At 41.4% G+C, this 13758-nt stretch overlaps 1 protein-coding gene and 2 pseudogenes across 2 annotated transcripts; all 3 read left to right on the forward strand.

The window, feature by feature from the left end:
* The first annotated feature begins 3670 nt into the window (after positions 1-3670).
* Positions 3671-7755, forward strand: LOC137732831 (uncharacterized; annotated as a pseudogene). Its single transcript, XR_015957595.1, has 9 exons — positions 3671-4319; positions 4422-4576; positions 4674-4844; positions 5628-6036; positions 6148-6266; positions 6373-6451; positions 7183-7300; positions 7445-7489; positions 7591-7755. The product of XR_015957595.1 is annotated as an uncharacterized LOC137732831 (transcript).
* Positions 7756-8174: 419 nt separating this feature from the next.
* LOC148690122 (uncharacterized) lies at positions 8175-9124 on the forward strand. The gene is made up of 2 exons (XM_088687342.1): positions 8175-8260; positions 8884-9124. Exons 1-2 carry the CDS (start codon positions 8196-8198, stop codon positions 9098-9100), a joined length of 282 nt encoding a protein of 93 aa, XP_088543468.1. The 5' UTR covers positions 8175-8195; the 3' UTR covers positions 9101-9124.
* Positions 9125-12054: 2930 nt separating this feature from the next.
* On the forward strand, positions 12055-13134 carry LOC137712441 (uncharacterized; annotated as a pseudogene).
* The last annotated feature ends 624 nt before the right edge of the window (positions 13135-13758 follow it).

A 13758-nucleotide genomic window follows, 5' to 3' on the forward strand; every position in this document is an offset into this window, starting at 1 on the left:
TTGTCGCCTTTTAGGCTCGTGCGAGCGAGGAGCTTTCGGTGCCGTTTGCAGTTTCAGCTCGTGCAGGCAAGGAGCGTTTGTTGTCGCCTTTTAGGCTCGTGCGAGCGAGGAGCTTTTGGTGCCGTTTGCAGTTTCAGCTCGTGCAAACAAGGAGCTTTTGGTGCCGTTTGCAGTTTCAGCTCGTGCAGGCAAGGAGCATTTGTTGTCACCTTTTAGGCTCGTGCGAACGAGGAGCTTTTGGTTATCGTCTTTTAGGCTCGTGCGGACGAGGAGCTTTTTGAATTTGTCAAACGATCTTAGAGAGGTATTCCTTGCAATCTTCATAGCAAGGAGTCTTGACTGAGTGATTGAAGAAGTCTTTGGGGAAGAAATCGCGCATCGTGATGGGGATGGACGATCTTTGTGTCGAAATTTCATTATCTCCAACACTTTCACATTGTTTTGGAGGTTGACAAGAGCTGTTTTGCCCCCTTTTCGACTGATAAACTTGTGGACAAGATGGTTGCTGCTTGTCCAATTTCTTCGAAGCGATCTTCGAAATGCATTCCTCACAATCTTCATAGCAAGGAGCCTTGATCGAGAAATTGAATAAGTCTTCGAGGAAGAAAAGATCCCGCATGAATGATCTTTGTGTTGAAATTTTCTTATCTTCAACATTTTCACATTGCTTTGGAGGTTGGCGAAAACTGTTTTCCCTCCTTTCTGATTGGTGCACTTGTGGAGAAGACATATGTTTCTCGTGCAGTTTCTTCGGAGTGACATGAGTCCATCCTTCAATTTCACTTGACTTGGAGCATGCCCCCAACAGTCGAGGTGAAGACTTTGAGTCGAAAGAGCCAGAAGTGACGTCTTTCTTAGGGATTTCATCTTCAGTGCCGTTCTCTTGGGTTTGTTGGCATGAAGATTTGCCAGTGTGGACGATGATGCGCCTCCTTACCTTCAGTGGTCCTTTTGTGTCGACCTCTAGGATTGCTTGGCGCTTCATCCTTGAAGGAATCAAGCTTCGAACGTCGCCTTTTTCTGCTAACCCATCGAACTTTTCTTCCTTTGGTGTTGTCTTCCTCTTTCCAAAAGGCTTCTCATTATCTTCAAATCTTTCCGAAGCTGATCGTCGCAGAGGAGAGATAGCTGTGTTGCTTTGTTTCTTAGGCTTTAACAACCTTTCAAAAACAGAGCTTTGGGATGTTGGCGCGTTAAGCCTCTTGAAGACAGAGGTTCGGTCTTGACTACCAATGCGATTAAGCACTGAAATTCTGGAGCTTGAATGGCTCATCCTATCGAAGACCGACGTCCGAGGGGCGGGTTTAGGCTCTTTTTGGTCTTGTTCAATGCTCACGCTGATGTGTTGAGCGCTAGCTTTCTTCACTTTGCTTGAAATCTTCACGGGTGCATTTGGTGTGAAGCCAAGTCCGGCTTTGTTGTTGTCAACTCCGTAACCATGCTCCTTCAACTTCTTTTGAGTTTTGGTGAGGTTACGTTCTTTGTCATTGACAGTGTTTGAAATCTTCTTTCCAGCCGCCTCAGAAGAAGCGAAGTCGTACCCGGCCTTTGACATGAGTTTGTAGGCGTTTGGGTCGAAACCTTCCTCGGTCCTCTTGGTTGGAAGAGATCTTGGTTTCACTTTGACGCCATGCTGCGCCTCCAAACGGTTGATGAGTCCGGTGGTTTGCAAGTTTTTCTCCTCCGCAGTCTTTATCAGCCTTGTAATTGTTTCCTTCATCTGAACCAGCTGTTTTTCAATGGAGGTAGCGTCGATGGTCATGACTTGTTCTTTGTTTGAAACCATGGAGTGTTGTGAATATCTCGCCAGAGGATAGAGATGAGAGGTAGAGATGTCCCACTGGGCGTGCCAAATTTGTGAACACAAAAAATTCCTGAAACAAGAAACAAGAATACGTGTACAAGATAATATTTTTGGTGTTTAATGATTTTGGGGTTACGATCTCTCTCAAATTTGGTCCTCTGATTCTATCTCCGTAAGATGTAGATTTGTTGATCCAAGGGCCGTTGAGGCTTGATCTTGGATGAACAGTTGTAAGTTTCTTCAAGGGCCTTCGTGGCTTTGATCTTGAAGGTTGATGGAAGTTTCTTCAAGGGCCTTCAGGGCTTGATCTTGAATGTTGATGGATGAGCGGGTCTTCAAGGGCTTTTGGGCTTGATCTTGAAGAACGGTTGGTTTTCTTCAAGGGCCGTCGAGGCTTGATCTTGAATGAACAGTTGGTTTTCTTCAAGGGCTTTTGGGCTTGATCTTGAAGAATAGATGTGTGGATTTGTTTGTTGATCCAAGGGGCCGTCGGGGCTTGATCTAAGGATGAACAGTTGATGAATGGATCTTCAAGGGGCGTTGGGCTTGATCTTGAAGAATGGGTGTATGGGTTTGTTGAGGTTGTTGATCCAAAGGGCCGTTGGGGCTTGATCTTAGGATGAACGGATGATGAATGATGAACACTTTCTTCAAGGGCCGTCGAGGCTTGATCTTGAATAATGGTTGTGTGGATTTCTTCAAGGGATTTTGGGCTTGATCTTAAAGGTTGATGGATGAGCGGATCTTCAAGGGCTTTTGGGCTTAATCTTGAAGAACAATTGGATGTGTGGATTTGTTGAGGTTGTTGATCCAAAGGGCCGTTGGGGCTTGATCTTAGGATGAACGGATGATGAACGATGAACGCTTTCTTCAAGGGCCGTTGAGGCTTGATCTTGAGTTGGTGGGAGTTCTTCAAGGGCCGTTGGAGCTTGATCTTGAAGGAGGATTTGACGAAGAACGAAGAGTGCTTTCTTGATCCTTCGGGATTTTCTTGAGAGCTTTAGAACTTTAAGGCTTCAAGGTTTTGGTGTGTGTCGGTTTGTTGAGGTTGTTGATCCAAAGGGCCGTTGGGGCTTGATCTTAGGATGAACGGATGATGAATGATGAACACTTTCTTCAAGGGGCCGTCGAGGCTTGATCTTGAGTCGGTGGGAGTTCTTCAAGGGCCGTTGGGGCTTGATCTTGAAGGAGGATTTGACGAAGAACGAAGAGTGCTTTCTTGATCCTTCGGGATTTTCTTGAGAGCTTTAGAACTTTAAGGCTTCAAGGTTTTGGTCCCCCCTATTCTTGTGTGGGGAGTATTCTCTTCCATTTTGGGAGTAGAGAAATGTATTTGTGAATTGGTGTCATTTTAGGATGATGAATGATGAACACTTTCTTCAAGGGGCCGTCGGGGCTTGATCTTGAGTTAGTGGGAGTTCTTCAAGGGCCGTTGGGGCTTGATCTTGAAGGAGGATTTGACGAAGAACGAAGAGTGCTTTCTTGATCCTTCGGGATTTTCTTGAGAGCTTTAGAACTTTAAGGCTTCAATGTTTTGGTCCCCCCTATTCTTGTGTGGGGAGTATTCTCTTCCATTTTGGGAGTAGAGAAATGTATTTGTGAATTGGTTCTCCTCTTCCTTTTGATGGAGAAGCCTATTTATAGGTTTTGAGAGTGAATCACCACCATTCATTTTTTTGGTGAAGTGAGTGGAGGTTGTAGGTGAAGTAAGTGGAGGTTGTAAGTGAAGTGAGTGGAGGTTGTAGGTGAAGTAAGTGGATGTTGTAGGTGAAGTAAGTGTATGAGGTTGGTGAAGTAAATAAATGTTGTAATTTTAATACATTGGTTAACATTTATTTTACCGAAATTTCGATGTCTACACTCAGATTTTCTTCCACTGATAATCAAACCCATAAACTTTCTCTTCCTTTCATTTGCTTTCTCTTCAACTAAAATCCATATTTCTCTTCTATTAATTTACTTTCTCTTCAGATCAAACCCAGAAAAATCCCAATTTTTTTTTTTTTCAATTTGCAGAAGCGCTTAACGGCCTTGAGAAGGACGCGATGGTCGGAGAAGAAAAGCATAATGGTCGTGGGTTGGAGATCTGTGGAAGACGACTGAGGAAGTCGAAGCCTCAGCACGATGATGATGCGAAGCGCTGGTCTTAGCAATCCCATCTTTTTTGCCTGGCCTAGCTAAAGCCAAGCTAGTGAAGAGTTTAGTCGGAACGAGTCCGAGCTAGTCCCATTAAACTCAATCCTGGCTTGCACCAAACACGGATTAATATTCTTAGCTAAGCCAATCTAGTCCCGTGAGGCTTAGTGAGTGAAAACAAACACGCCCTTAAACCCAGAACCCCAAAACCCTCCGGCGGCCACGAAAGGGGTTGCCCAGCCGTTGCAGAGAGACAGAGATGCTTAGGGGCGGCAAGAGCTACGTGTCAGCACGTCCGGCCTTCTCCACCGACGCCAAGCGCCTCCTTGTCTGCACAGGCACCGCCGTCTGCATCTTTAGCACCTCCGCTGGTTTGCGGGTTTTCCAACTTTACCCTCCTGTTCCTACTCAATTTACACTCCCATACCCCCTCCTGCCTGACAATATTCGATTTTTTTGTTTATTTCTTTCTTGTGATTAGATATCGTCCTTGGAGGGTCACAATGCGTTGGTCACCTCCGTCTTAGTAGTTCCCGGCAACAAAGCTCTGAGCTGATGAAGACCATTCGCTATTGGGACTTTGCAGTCCCTGAGTTGATGAAGACCATTGATATTAAAATGCCCATTTTCTCTATGGTAGATAGCTTTGCTGTTTTATTCTAGTTTCTTTAATTTTGTGTTTGGAGCGGAGAAATTTTTTGACGGCGTCACGCTATTTGGTTTTGATTTTCAGGTTGTTCCGTCTACAATGGGCCAACCTGTGAAAGGAACACAAGAAAATGATTCTAATGCAGCTCACGTTTTTGCTTATTTGTCTGTTGAAAATACACCAAAGCCATTGCATGGACAGATTCGGAAGTGTAATTTGACTGAATCTCGTTTGGCTGGAGGTGCTCTCTCAGAGGTAGAGCAATAGCGAACTAGAAGTTATTTGACTCTAGATTTTTTTTCCTATACATTATTATGTGATATTCGTGAGGTTTACTTCCGGTATGCGTGGAAATGAATTTATGAAGGGAACGAAAGAGAAGTGCTTTGATATGATTTATTGCATAAAAAGTTACATTTACGTGTTTAGTGCTTCTCTTATAGGTTGATAGGTATGTGTTATCATGTGTTGTTATGTATTGCCTGCCAATGTAGTTATGTTCTCATACCCTATTTGATGCTGGTGTATTGTTGCTCATGATCAGAACTGGAAGGATTAACAGTTGAAGTCCATAACATTGATGCAAACACATGTCTGTATGAATTTTTCTATAATATACTGATTAAGAGCTAATATTTTTTGTGATCAATTTCCTTTATATTATCCAAGACCAAAAGAATTATTTAATTCCCTCTCAGGAATTCATATTAACTTTTTTGAGATGAAACTTCCTCTAAGAGATACATGAAGATAATTCCATTCATTCTTGAGTTCTTTTAGAAAAAACCTCCTCCTCATATTCAGAAGTGCCACAGCTTCCTTTCCTAATTCCAATCGCGACATTGGTATCAGTATCCAGAAATTGTGTAGGAATAGCTTTTACTTAACTACATTAAATTTGTGGGACATCTGAATCTATATGAAAGGAATTGGAACCCCCCACCCACCCCATGGTAACTTGTTATTTAATTCCAATATTTTTTCTCGTATTGCAATTTAAGAGGCATGAAAAACTGACAATGGGTTTGAATTTGACAGACTCGAAAACCAGAGGCTATAACTATCAGTCCCTCAGGAAAATTCTTTGGCATCCGGAACAAGCGGAAGCTTCATATATGGAGAGTCCCTGCTAAAGACTCGAAACTCATGATTGCTAAGAATTTTACTCTGCATCATACAAGAAACTTTAACGTTCTTGCATTTCATCCAACTCAGACAATTGTTGCCGCGGGTGATACAAGTGGGAGAATTCTAATCTGGACAGGATTTGGTAAAGGTACATTTTCTGATGGTGACAAAAGAATGAATGAAAGATCAATGAATAATGAGGATGAAAGGGATGGAGTTAGGGGAGATGACGATGCTGATGCTTCCTCCACATGGCATTGGCATGGTACTGGCATAAGTGTTCTTTCTTTCTCTTCTGACAGTGCCTATTTATATTCAGGTATGTGGGTTTTGAGCGAATTCAGGTGAAACTCGCCCTGGATTATTCCTTGTTTTGTCATGGATTTCTTACTTTAAAGTGACATATTTATGACACTTCTATCTTATCCAGGTGGAATGGAAGGAGTTTGTGTGGTCTGGCAGCTAGACACAGGGAAAAAGAAGTTCTTGCACAGAATTGGATCTCCTCTTCTATATTTGACTGATTCTCCAGACCCATCACTTTCTTCTGTAAGAAAACATCCAATTTATTGGGATGGAGTATCGTAGCATAGTAATGCATTCTCTGTGATAAAGAACTAATGTATTCCACTGTTCACTGATATATGGATTGTAGATTTCTTGTGCAGATTATCAAATTCATATACTAAAAATGCCCTACATGGAAATCTTGGAAGTCTATTTCACGGATCAAGGTATTTGAAAATTCTCAGTTTTTTTTTATAGAATACATAAGAGGCTTCTTTTCAAGGCCATGCTATTGTGTGTTATTGACTATTGTGGTAATAATGATTAGAAGACAGGTTATGTTCTCTTATAGGAACCACAGATTAGTAGGTTACATTATTGACAGTGCACATCATTAGGTAGTCACATGTAAGTTGCATATAGAATGCTACTAAGAATAACAAAACCTTGTGAAGTAGTCCTCAATTTTGGAGGCAAACAACATGCAAATAAATCAGAGTCAAGTTTCCTCTAAAACAAATCAGAGTAGACTGTACCTTTTGTTGTGAGCCAAGTGATGAAATCCTACTCATTATTTTCTCTTTAAGAACCTTTGGAATTGGTAACAAGAGTTTGGGCCCTGTGGTTTGTTGCATAAGCATGCAAAAACGACATCATTAAGTCACCATACCTTTGCGGTGAATATCCATGATGAAATTTCTTCTTATAATTACGTTGTGACGGGCCTTAAATTTCTTTAACCTTGGATGCAGGGTGAATGCAAATTTGTGCATATGTGAGATAAAGTGAGCTCGCGTTTTTAAGCTACTTTTTTTCTTTCTTTCATGAATGTACCAGGATACATGCTTAGTTTGATAGATTCCTTCACCTTTGTGTACTATATGTCTTTGTTGTTTCAGCGGCTTTTTGTGAGGAATAAAATAGTTTCCGCTTCTAAATAGCTATCTCTACTTTTCAGCTTCCTTATTCAGGTCCAGAGATATACGATGGAATATGCAGCAAGTTTGGTTGCCTTGCGTACAGAGAATTATTGCATCCAGTTCTACAGCTTGTTTGATGACCGTGAAATGTCTGAGGTGAAGATGTTTGTTGTTTACTTGATATTTCAATGGATAATCAGATGTTGAATTTTCTACGGCGAGCGTTGTTTTTTGAGAGAGAGAGAGAGATTATAAGTTATGGTATGTAAGTGAAATTTTTCTAACTTGGACATTTTGCAGGTTCAAATCTGTGAGAGAAATCATCAACCAGGAGATGAAGTCACAGTAAGTTGCTCATTTTAGTTTCAAGCTTGAGATTTTTTGTTTTCGTTCTTCTAAAACACATGACCATAATTTGACCATATCTTGGGTTATTGCGGTCACAGGTAATAGTGACTTTGGTGTCTATCTGGAGATGGCTCTATGATGAGCACAGTTGAAGTTAAGCTTCCTGAAGAGGGGTTAGGTGGTCTTGTTTGTCTTAAATTTTGGTCATCAGGGTCACAGAATAAAAGTTTCAGCCTGTCCACTGTTGTTTATGAACCTCACAGGTATGGACCTGACTGATCTGTTGTGGATTTTGATGTCTATATGTTGCCATAATACTAGTTGCAAGGCCTGCTTCTGATAAATTAGTGACTGCTACTGAACTTGCTAAAAATGAGGAAAAACTTGTATCTTGTTAATTTAAAGTCTCGTATCTTATGTGCTTCAAAGTCATGATGATAAATATATTTGTTAGTTAAGTAGCATTGTGATTTGTATGCATGATACGGACTCGAGGTAACTGTTAATATTTTGTGTTGTGTAGGGATGCTAGAATTTCTTCCCTTGCGTGCCATCCTACTCGTCGTATGGTTGCCAGCTCATCCTAATATGGAGATTTCAAGGTAATTTCTGAATGATTTGTATGTTTGCTTATCAGAATTTTGTTTTCCATGAAGTTTTCAGTTTTGTTTCACTGTGTCAGATTTGGGTTTGCAGTGATGAGATGCTGCAGAAACATGAGGTTCTGCAACATTCTGGTTGGATGTGTCATGCCGTGGGTTCATACAAGTATGTTCCTACTCTTTCTAGGAAGGAAAAGCTTTCATGTAGATGTGGTCACTGTGTTCTTGCTGAGAGTTAAAAATCCATCATTTCTTGAAAAAAAAAAATTACTAACTATAAAGAGATTATTAATTCATGAATGGCCAAAATTTTTGGTGAATTATTAAGATTTTATTGTGTTTTACAGACACATTATTTTTTTTTGGATTGGAATCAGATGTCAATCATGATATTTCGAACTGAATATTGGTTAGTTGTAGTAGCTAACTCTGCTGTGTGAATTTCTTGTTCTGGTGTCCTTCCATAAGGGTTTTGATATCGTAGTGTTTTAGAGTACTGTTTTTATAGGCAAGAGGAAACCTTGTCATCTGTTTCGCACTCCGTTTTTCTTTTATGAAAATTTGTTTTCTATATAGAAGTGGACACCTCAGGTGCGGAATGCAACTCATGGAAAAATGGGCGGGGGATAGAGTACCAGGGTAAAAGGGAAAAAGGAATGATGTACATTTTAGATGCTTCTGCACATATAACATAACCTGGTGTTCAAAACTCTTGGCTTTTGGTTGTCTTTGTAACACATCTGAGCTGCTTTGATAACTCTATCTTATGGATATTCATTTCCTTCTTAGGAATAAGCCAATGACAGCTGCTGCATTTTCTGGTGATGGTTCTGTTCTGGCAGTTGCAGCCGAAAATGTAATCACACTATGGGATCCCGACAACAATGCACTTGTAGCTGTGATTGGAGAGAGGCAGAAACATATGTTATTTCATTTGAATCATTATATTAGTGTGTGGAAAATGTGGCTTGCCCTTTCTACTTGTAATCTTTACAATGGGTTCTAAATCATTATATCAGACGTCTTTGCTGCTCCTGGTTGAGCATAGTGATCTTAAGTTGTCTAGGTATGGGTTGTTTGTGACAGCCCGTCCCGGACCTTTCGTACCGTAGGGGTGAAATGACGGTTTTGCCCCTAGTATGCTTGTTTCGTTGTGTGGTCGTTTTTGGAATTTGGTTGGTTGATTTTGGACGACACACATACCCACACTCATTTCTCTCTCTCTCTGCCCTGTCTTGAGTCCCTCTCTCCGTTTCCTATCTTCTTCGTACGGTCAACACCAAAAACCCTTGGAATCGTCACGGATCGAGGAAACAAACTCCATATTTGTGCTCGTGAGGTCCTTAGGGGGAACCTTCAATTTCACGTCGAACCCGAGTGGTGTAAATTGGGGTACTGTTCATGCACACGTTAATTCTTATGTTTTTGAGAATTTCAAGCTTGTAGGAAGCTTGGTGAGGTCCTTAGGATGCTCGAGGTGGTTCGTTTGAAGGTTTTGGACGTTGGGATCGTGAGTTGCAGGTTTGGCCGGAGTTGGTGGTGTTTTCCCGGCGAGATTTCGTTGGTTTTAGTGCTTGAAAGTGATAAGGATTTGTTCCTCTTGTTGTAAGCTTCATTTTGGTACCAATTTTGTGAAATTTGGTTGAAAAACGAATGAGATATCAAGTTTAGAAATTTTCCCGGTTTTCCAGCTCTGGCGATGATGCCGGAGGTTGGTCGGAGAAGATGACGGAATACTCCTAACGGCGTTAACAGAATCAGTTAGACTTAACGGAATATTCCTGATGGCGTTAACTGACGCCGTCAGTGTGCCAGGCACGTGCCTGCGCGTGGGCGACGCGTGTGGCCGTGCCTTGGCCGGTGCGTGGGGGCGCGTGCGGTGTCAGAAATTATTTTAAAATATGGGAATGTTCGTGAGGTTGAGTAGATCACGTTGGTGTATTCATACACCCCATTTGGGCATTGTATGAGAAGTTATTTCGTAATGTTGGTTATGTGCTTTAAAATTAACGTTTTTATAGTTGTTTCGCATATAGGGGAGATCTATCCCGAGGACGAGCGCAGTCACTCGAGGCAAGGGCGTTACAACCCTTTTACATACCAACGAGTGGGCTTTTGGTTTTCTGTATATACCTATATATTTGTGTTTTTCCCAGAAAGTGAAATGAAACGTTTATATGTTTTATATGCCATGCATTATGTTTGCCCGTTTAATTATGCATTATTAGTTGCATATATATATGTTTGGTTTTGCGGACGCACGGGTAAGTGCCAGGTAAGTTATGGTTTATGTTTATGTTTAGTAGTGATTTGAGATGCATAGAGAGCTCATAACCTGTACCCCCGGTGTTAGTGCTCCTGCCCAGAGTTGGACACAGTCCTTCACTTGATGTTCACCTCCCGCACCACACACTCATATTGGATCCAAGTTAGGTGCACAATCCTGTTGTACATACCACTTTAGGTGGTTCCGACTCGTAGGTGACCCGCGATTATTCGCCCAGTCTTCACGTGATCGTAGCACTTGAGCGTACTTATTTTACACCCAGTCCTGTCGTACAGACCACTTTAGGTGGTTCCGACTCGTGTCAGGTGTAGTTAGTGAGTTGGAGATTTGAGCTCTAGATTCAGCCGTACATGTCACGTTCAGTGACTCCTGTTGACAGATGACTCAATTTCACAATCTTGCAAAAGTGATGACGTCCAGCTCTGTGGAGTCAAATCACTATTAACACTTCACGTGAAGCAGTGGCCTTGCTAACAACATCGTCTGTCTTCATATATATTTGTTGAAAAGTCTGATGGCAATGAATGCCCACACAGTATGTTAGCAAAAGTCTTCAGCATGGGCAGAAGTTTTCAATGCCCATGCAAAGTGAAAGTTGAATACATAGAGATTGTATAGTCAGACGAAGTGTCGTAAATTTCAAAATGCATTAACTGCATCAGTTTGGAGTTGCTCTATAAATAGAGCACTCCGCATGTTTTCATGTAACAGAAAATATAAGAAGAAGCAAACGAGAGAGAAATATCAGTAACATCATCTATTCCTCTGCCTTTTATTTGTTATCCTCTTGTGCTATAGTTTTCGTGTGGCATTTTACATCTACCAAATAACCTCTTGTGCTATAGTTTTCGTGTGGCATTTTACATCTACCTTGCACCTACAATTAAAAAGGTTATTCCTCTAACTTTGACCTATTTATAACACGTTATCAGCACGAGTCTCTAAATATAATTATTCTCTCATCTCTCTTCGCCGAACAAACGAAAGAAAGAAAAAATGTTTCCTCTAAGGTTTTTACTGTTCATCTTCTTCCTCTGCCTCAACTGAGCCGTATACCCTCGCGATGAACTGTTTGCTCCATGCCTGCTCTTAGTTCTCAATCTAACGGTTACATACATCTTTGATTACTTGTTTGGTGTAGAGATTGATTACTAACCCAGTATTTATTTATGTTAATTTTACTGCAATCCAAGATGGTGCGGTACAATCGCCCATCTTGAACTGCACATTTATTCTTACTGCGATCCAAGACGGTGCGGTATCATCGCCTATCTTGGACTGCAGATTTAATTTTACTGCAAATTTTAGGTGGAGCGGTATAATCGCCCACCCTACCCTGCATATATAAATTTACCTGCTGTTTAATTTCATTGCAATTTTAGGTGGTGCGGTATAATCGCCCACACTGCTCTACATATTTAATTTTCCTGTTACTTGAGTGGTGCGAAATAATCGCCCATTCTATATTACATTATTTCAATGAGAATGGTGCGGTACAATCGCCCTCCTCATTCACCCTGAAAATCTCGAGCCAGAAGTTTCGAGTCCTTATCATTTTGGCCTGAAGATCAAAATGAAAAATTTGTAAGAACCAGAAGTTCTAACATCATATTCCTCCAGGAATACATATTATTGCAAGTTCTTACACATCTCATTTTCTTTCAGAAAAGAAAATGGCGAACTTGGCGAACTTGGTGAAGCTTGAATTTGCTGCCCTGGATATTACCAGGAAGAATTACCTGACCTGGGTACTGGATACCAAGATCCATCTGGAAGCAGGGAATCTTGGAGATACCATCAGGGAAGAGAACAACTCATCCTCTCAAGATCAGGCAAAGGCCATGATTTTCATTCGCCGCCATCTTGATGAGGCGCTAAAGAGCGAGTACTTAACGGTTGAAGATCCGTTAGCTCTCTGGAATGCCTTGAGAAACAGATACAATCACCAAACAACAGTGATTCTTCCAAGGGCCCGCTATGAGTGGACTCATCTGAGGATCCAAGACTTCAAGTCAGTGGCAGAATACAATTCTGCATTGTTCAGAATTACCTCTCAGATGAAGCTCTGTAGGGATATTATTACTGAGGAGCATATGCTGGAAAAGACTCTCAGCACATTTCATGCCTCCAACGTGCTCCTGTAGCAACAGTATAGAGCGCGAGGCTACACTGAGTACAACCAGCTGATATCTGTGCTTTTAGTAGCTGAACAGAATAATGAGCTCCTGATGAAAAACCATCATTCCCGACCTACTGGATCTGCACCATTCCCAGAAGTGAATGCTGCTTCCCTCGAAGTGAACGCCATATCCTCTGGTGGTGATAATCATAAACGAAGACATGGCCACAAACGAGATCGATGGAATAGGAAGGGCAAGAACCATGGAGTTCAGTTTCACAACCAGGTTCCGAGGCATAATTCAGGCCCGAGCTTCAAAAATGCGAATCGCCACAAAGGCAAAGCTCATATGAACAATGCTCCTAGAAACTCTGAAGGAGCCTGCCATAGGTGTGGTGGCAATGGGCATTGGGCGCGTACTTGTCGTATCCCAAAACATCTAGTGGATCTGTATCAAGCCTCCCTCAAGGAGAAGGGTGTCGAGACCAATTTTCTCGACCAGGCTAGACCAATGGATATACCTGATCCCTCAAGGAGAAGGGTGTTTGACTTATCAGGGCAGTTGAACACAACTCATCTAGATGTTCCAGATTTTATTGTGGAAAGGGGAAATGAAGTATACCGGTCCGATTAAAACATTGATGTACTTTTATTATGTTGAACTTGTAGTATTTTCAGATTCAATAAAAGTGGCATGTAAATTTCTTTTAACTCTGATTCTCTTACTCAGAAAGCATGGATAAAAACTGTGGTTATTCTCAGAACATGAGAAATGGCGGAGATATTTGTCTTGCAGACAGTGCAACCACACATACAATACTTTGTGATCGAAAGTATTTCTCAGGCTTAATACCTACAAGAGTAGGGGTAACAACAATATCAGGACCTTCAGATGTAATTAAAGGTTCAGGGCAAGCCCAGATTATGTTACCAAATGGAACAATATTGTCCATACAAAATGCATTGTATGGTACTCGATCTACTTGAAATTTGTTGAGTTTCAAAGACATACGTTTAAATGGATACCACATTGAAACAAAAAGTGCAGAAAATGTGGAGTATCTATGCATTACCTCCAATGATACCCAGAAGTGTATATTGGAGAAGTTGCGTGGTATGTCGAGTGGATTGTATTATACATACATAAGGACAATTGAATCACATACTGTCATGAACCAGAAGTTCATTGATTCAAAAGTTTACATGCTTTGGCATGACCGTCTGGGTCATCCAGGATCTACCATGATGCGTAGGATCA

Source organism: Pyrus communis, chromosome 16 (assembly GCF_041283825.1).
Source record: "Pyrus communis isolate YQ-2024b chromosome 16, ASM4128382v1, whole genome shotgun sequence".
Classification (NCBI taxonomy): Eukaryota; Viridiplantae; Streptophyta; class Magnoliopsida; order Rosales; family Rosaceae; genus Pyrus; species Pyrus communis.

Coding starts and splice junctions, on each gene's coding strand:
- LOC148690122 (XM_088687342.1), top strand. CDS start 8,196: ATGCTGCAGAAACATGAGGTTCTGCAACATTCTGGTTGGATGTGTCAT. Junction 8,261..8,883: donor CATGCCGTGGGTTCATACAA/GTATGTTCCTAC, acceptor TTTCCTTCTTAG/GAATAAGCCAATGACAGCTG.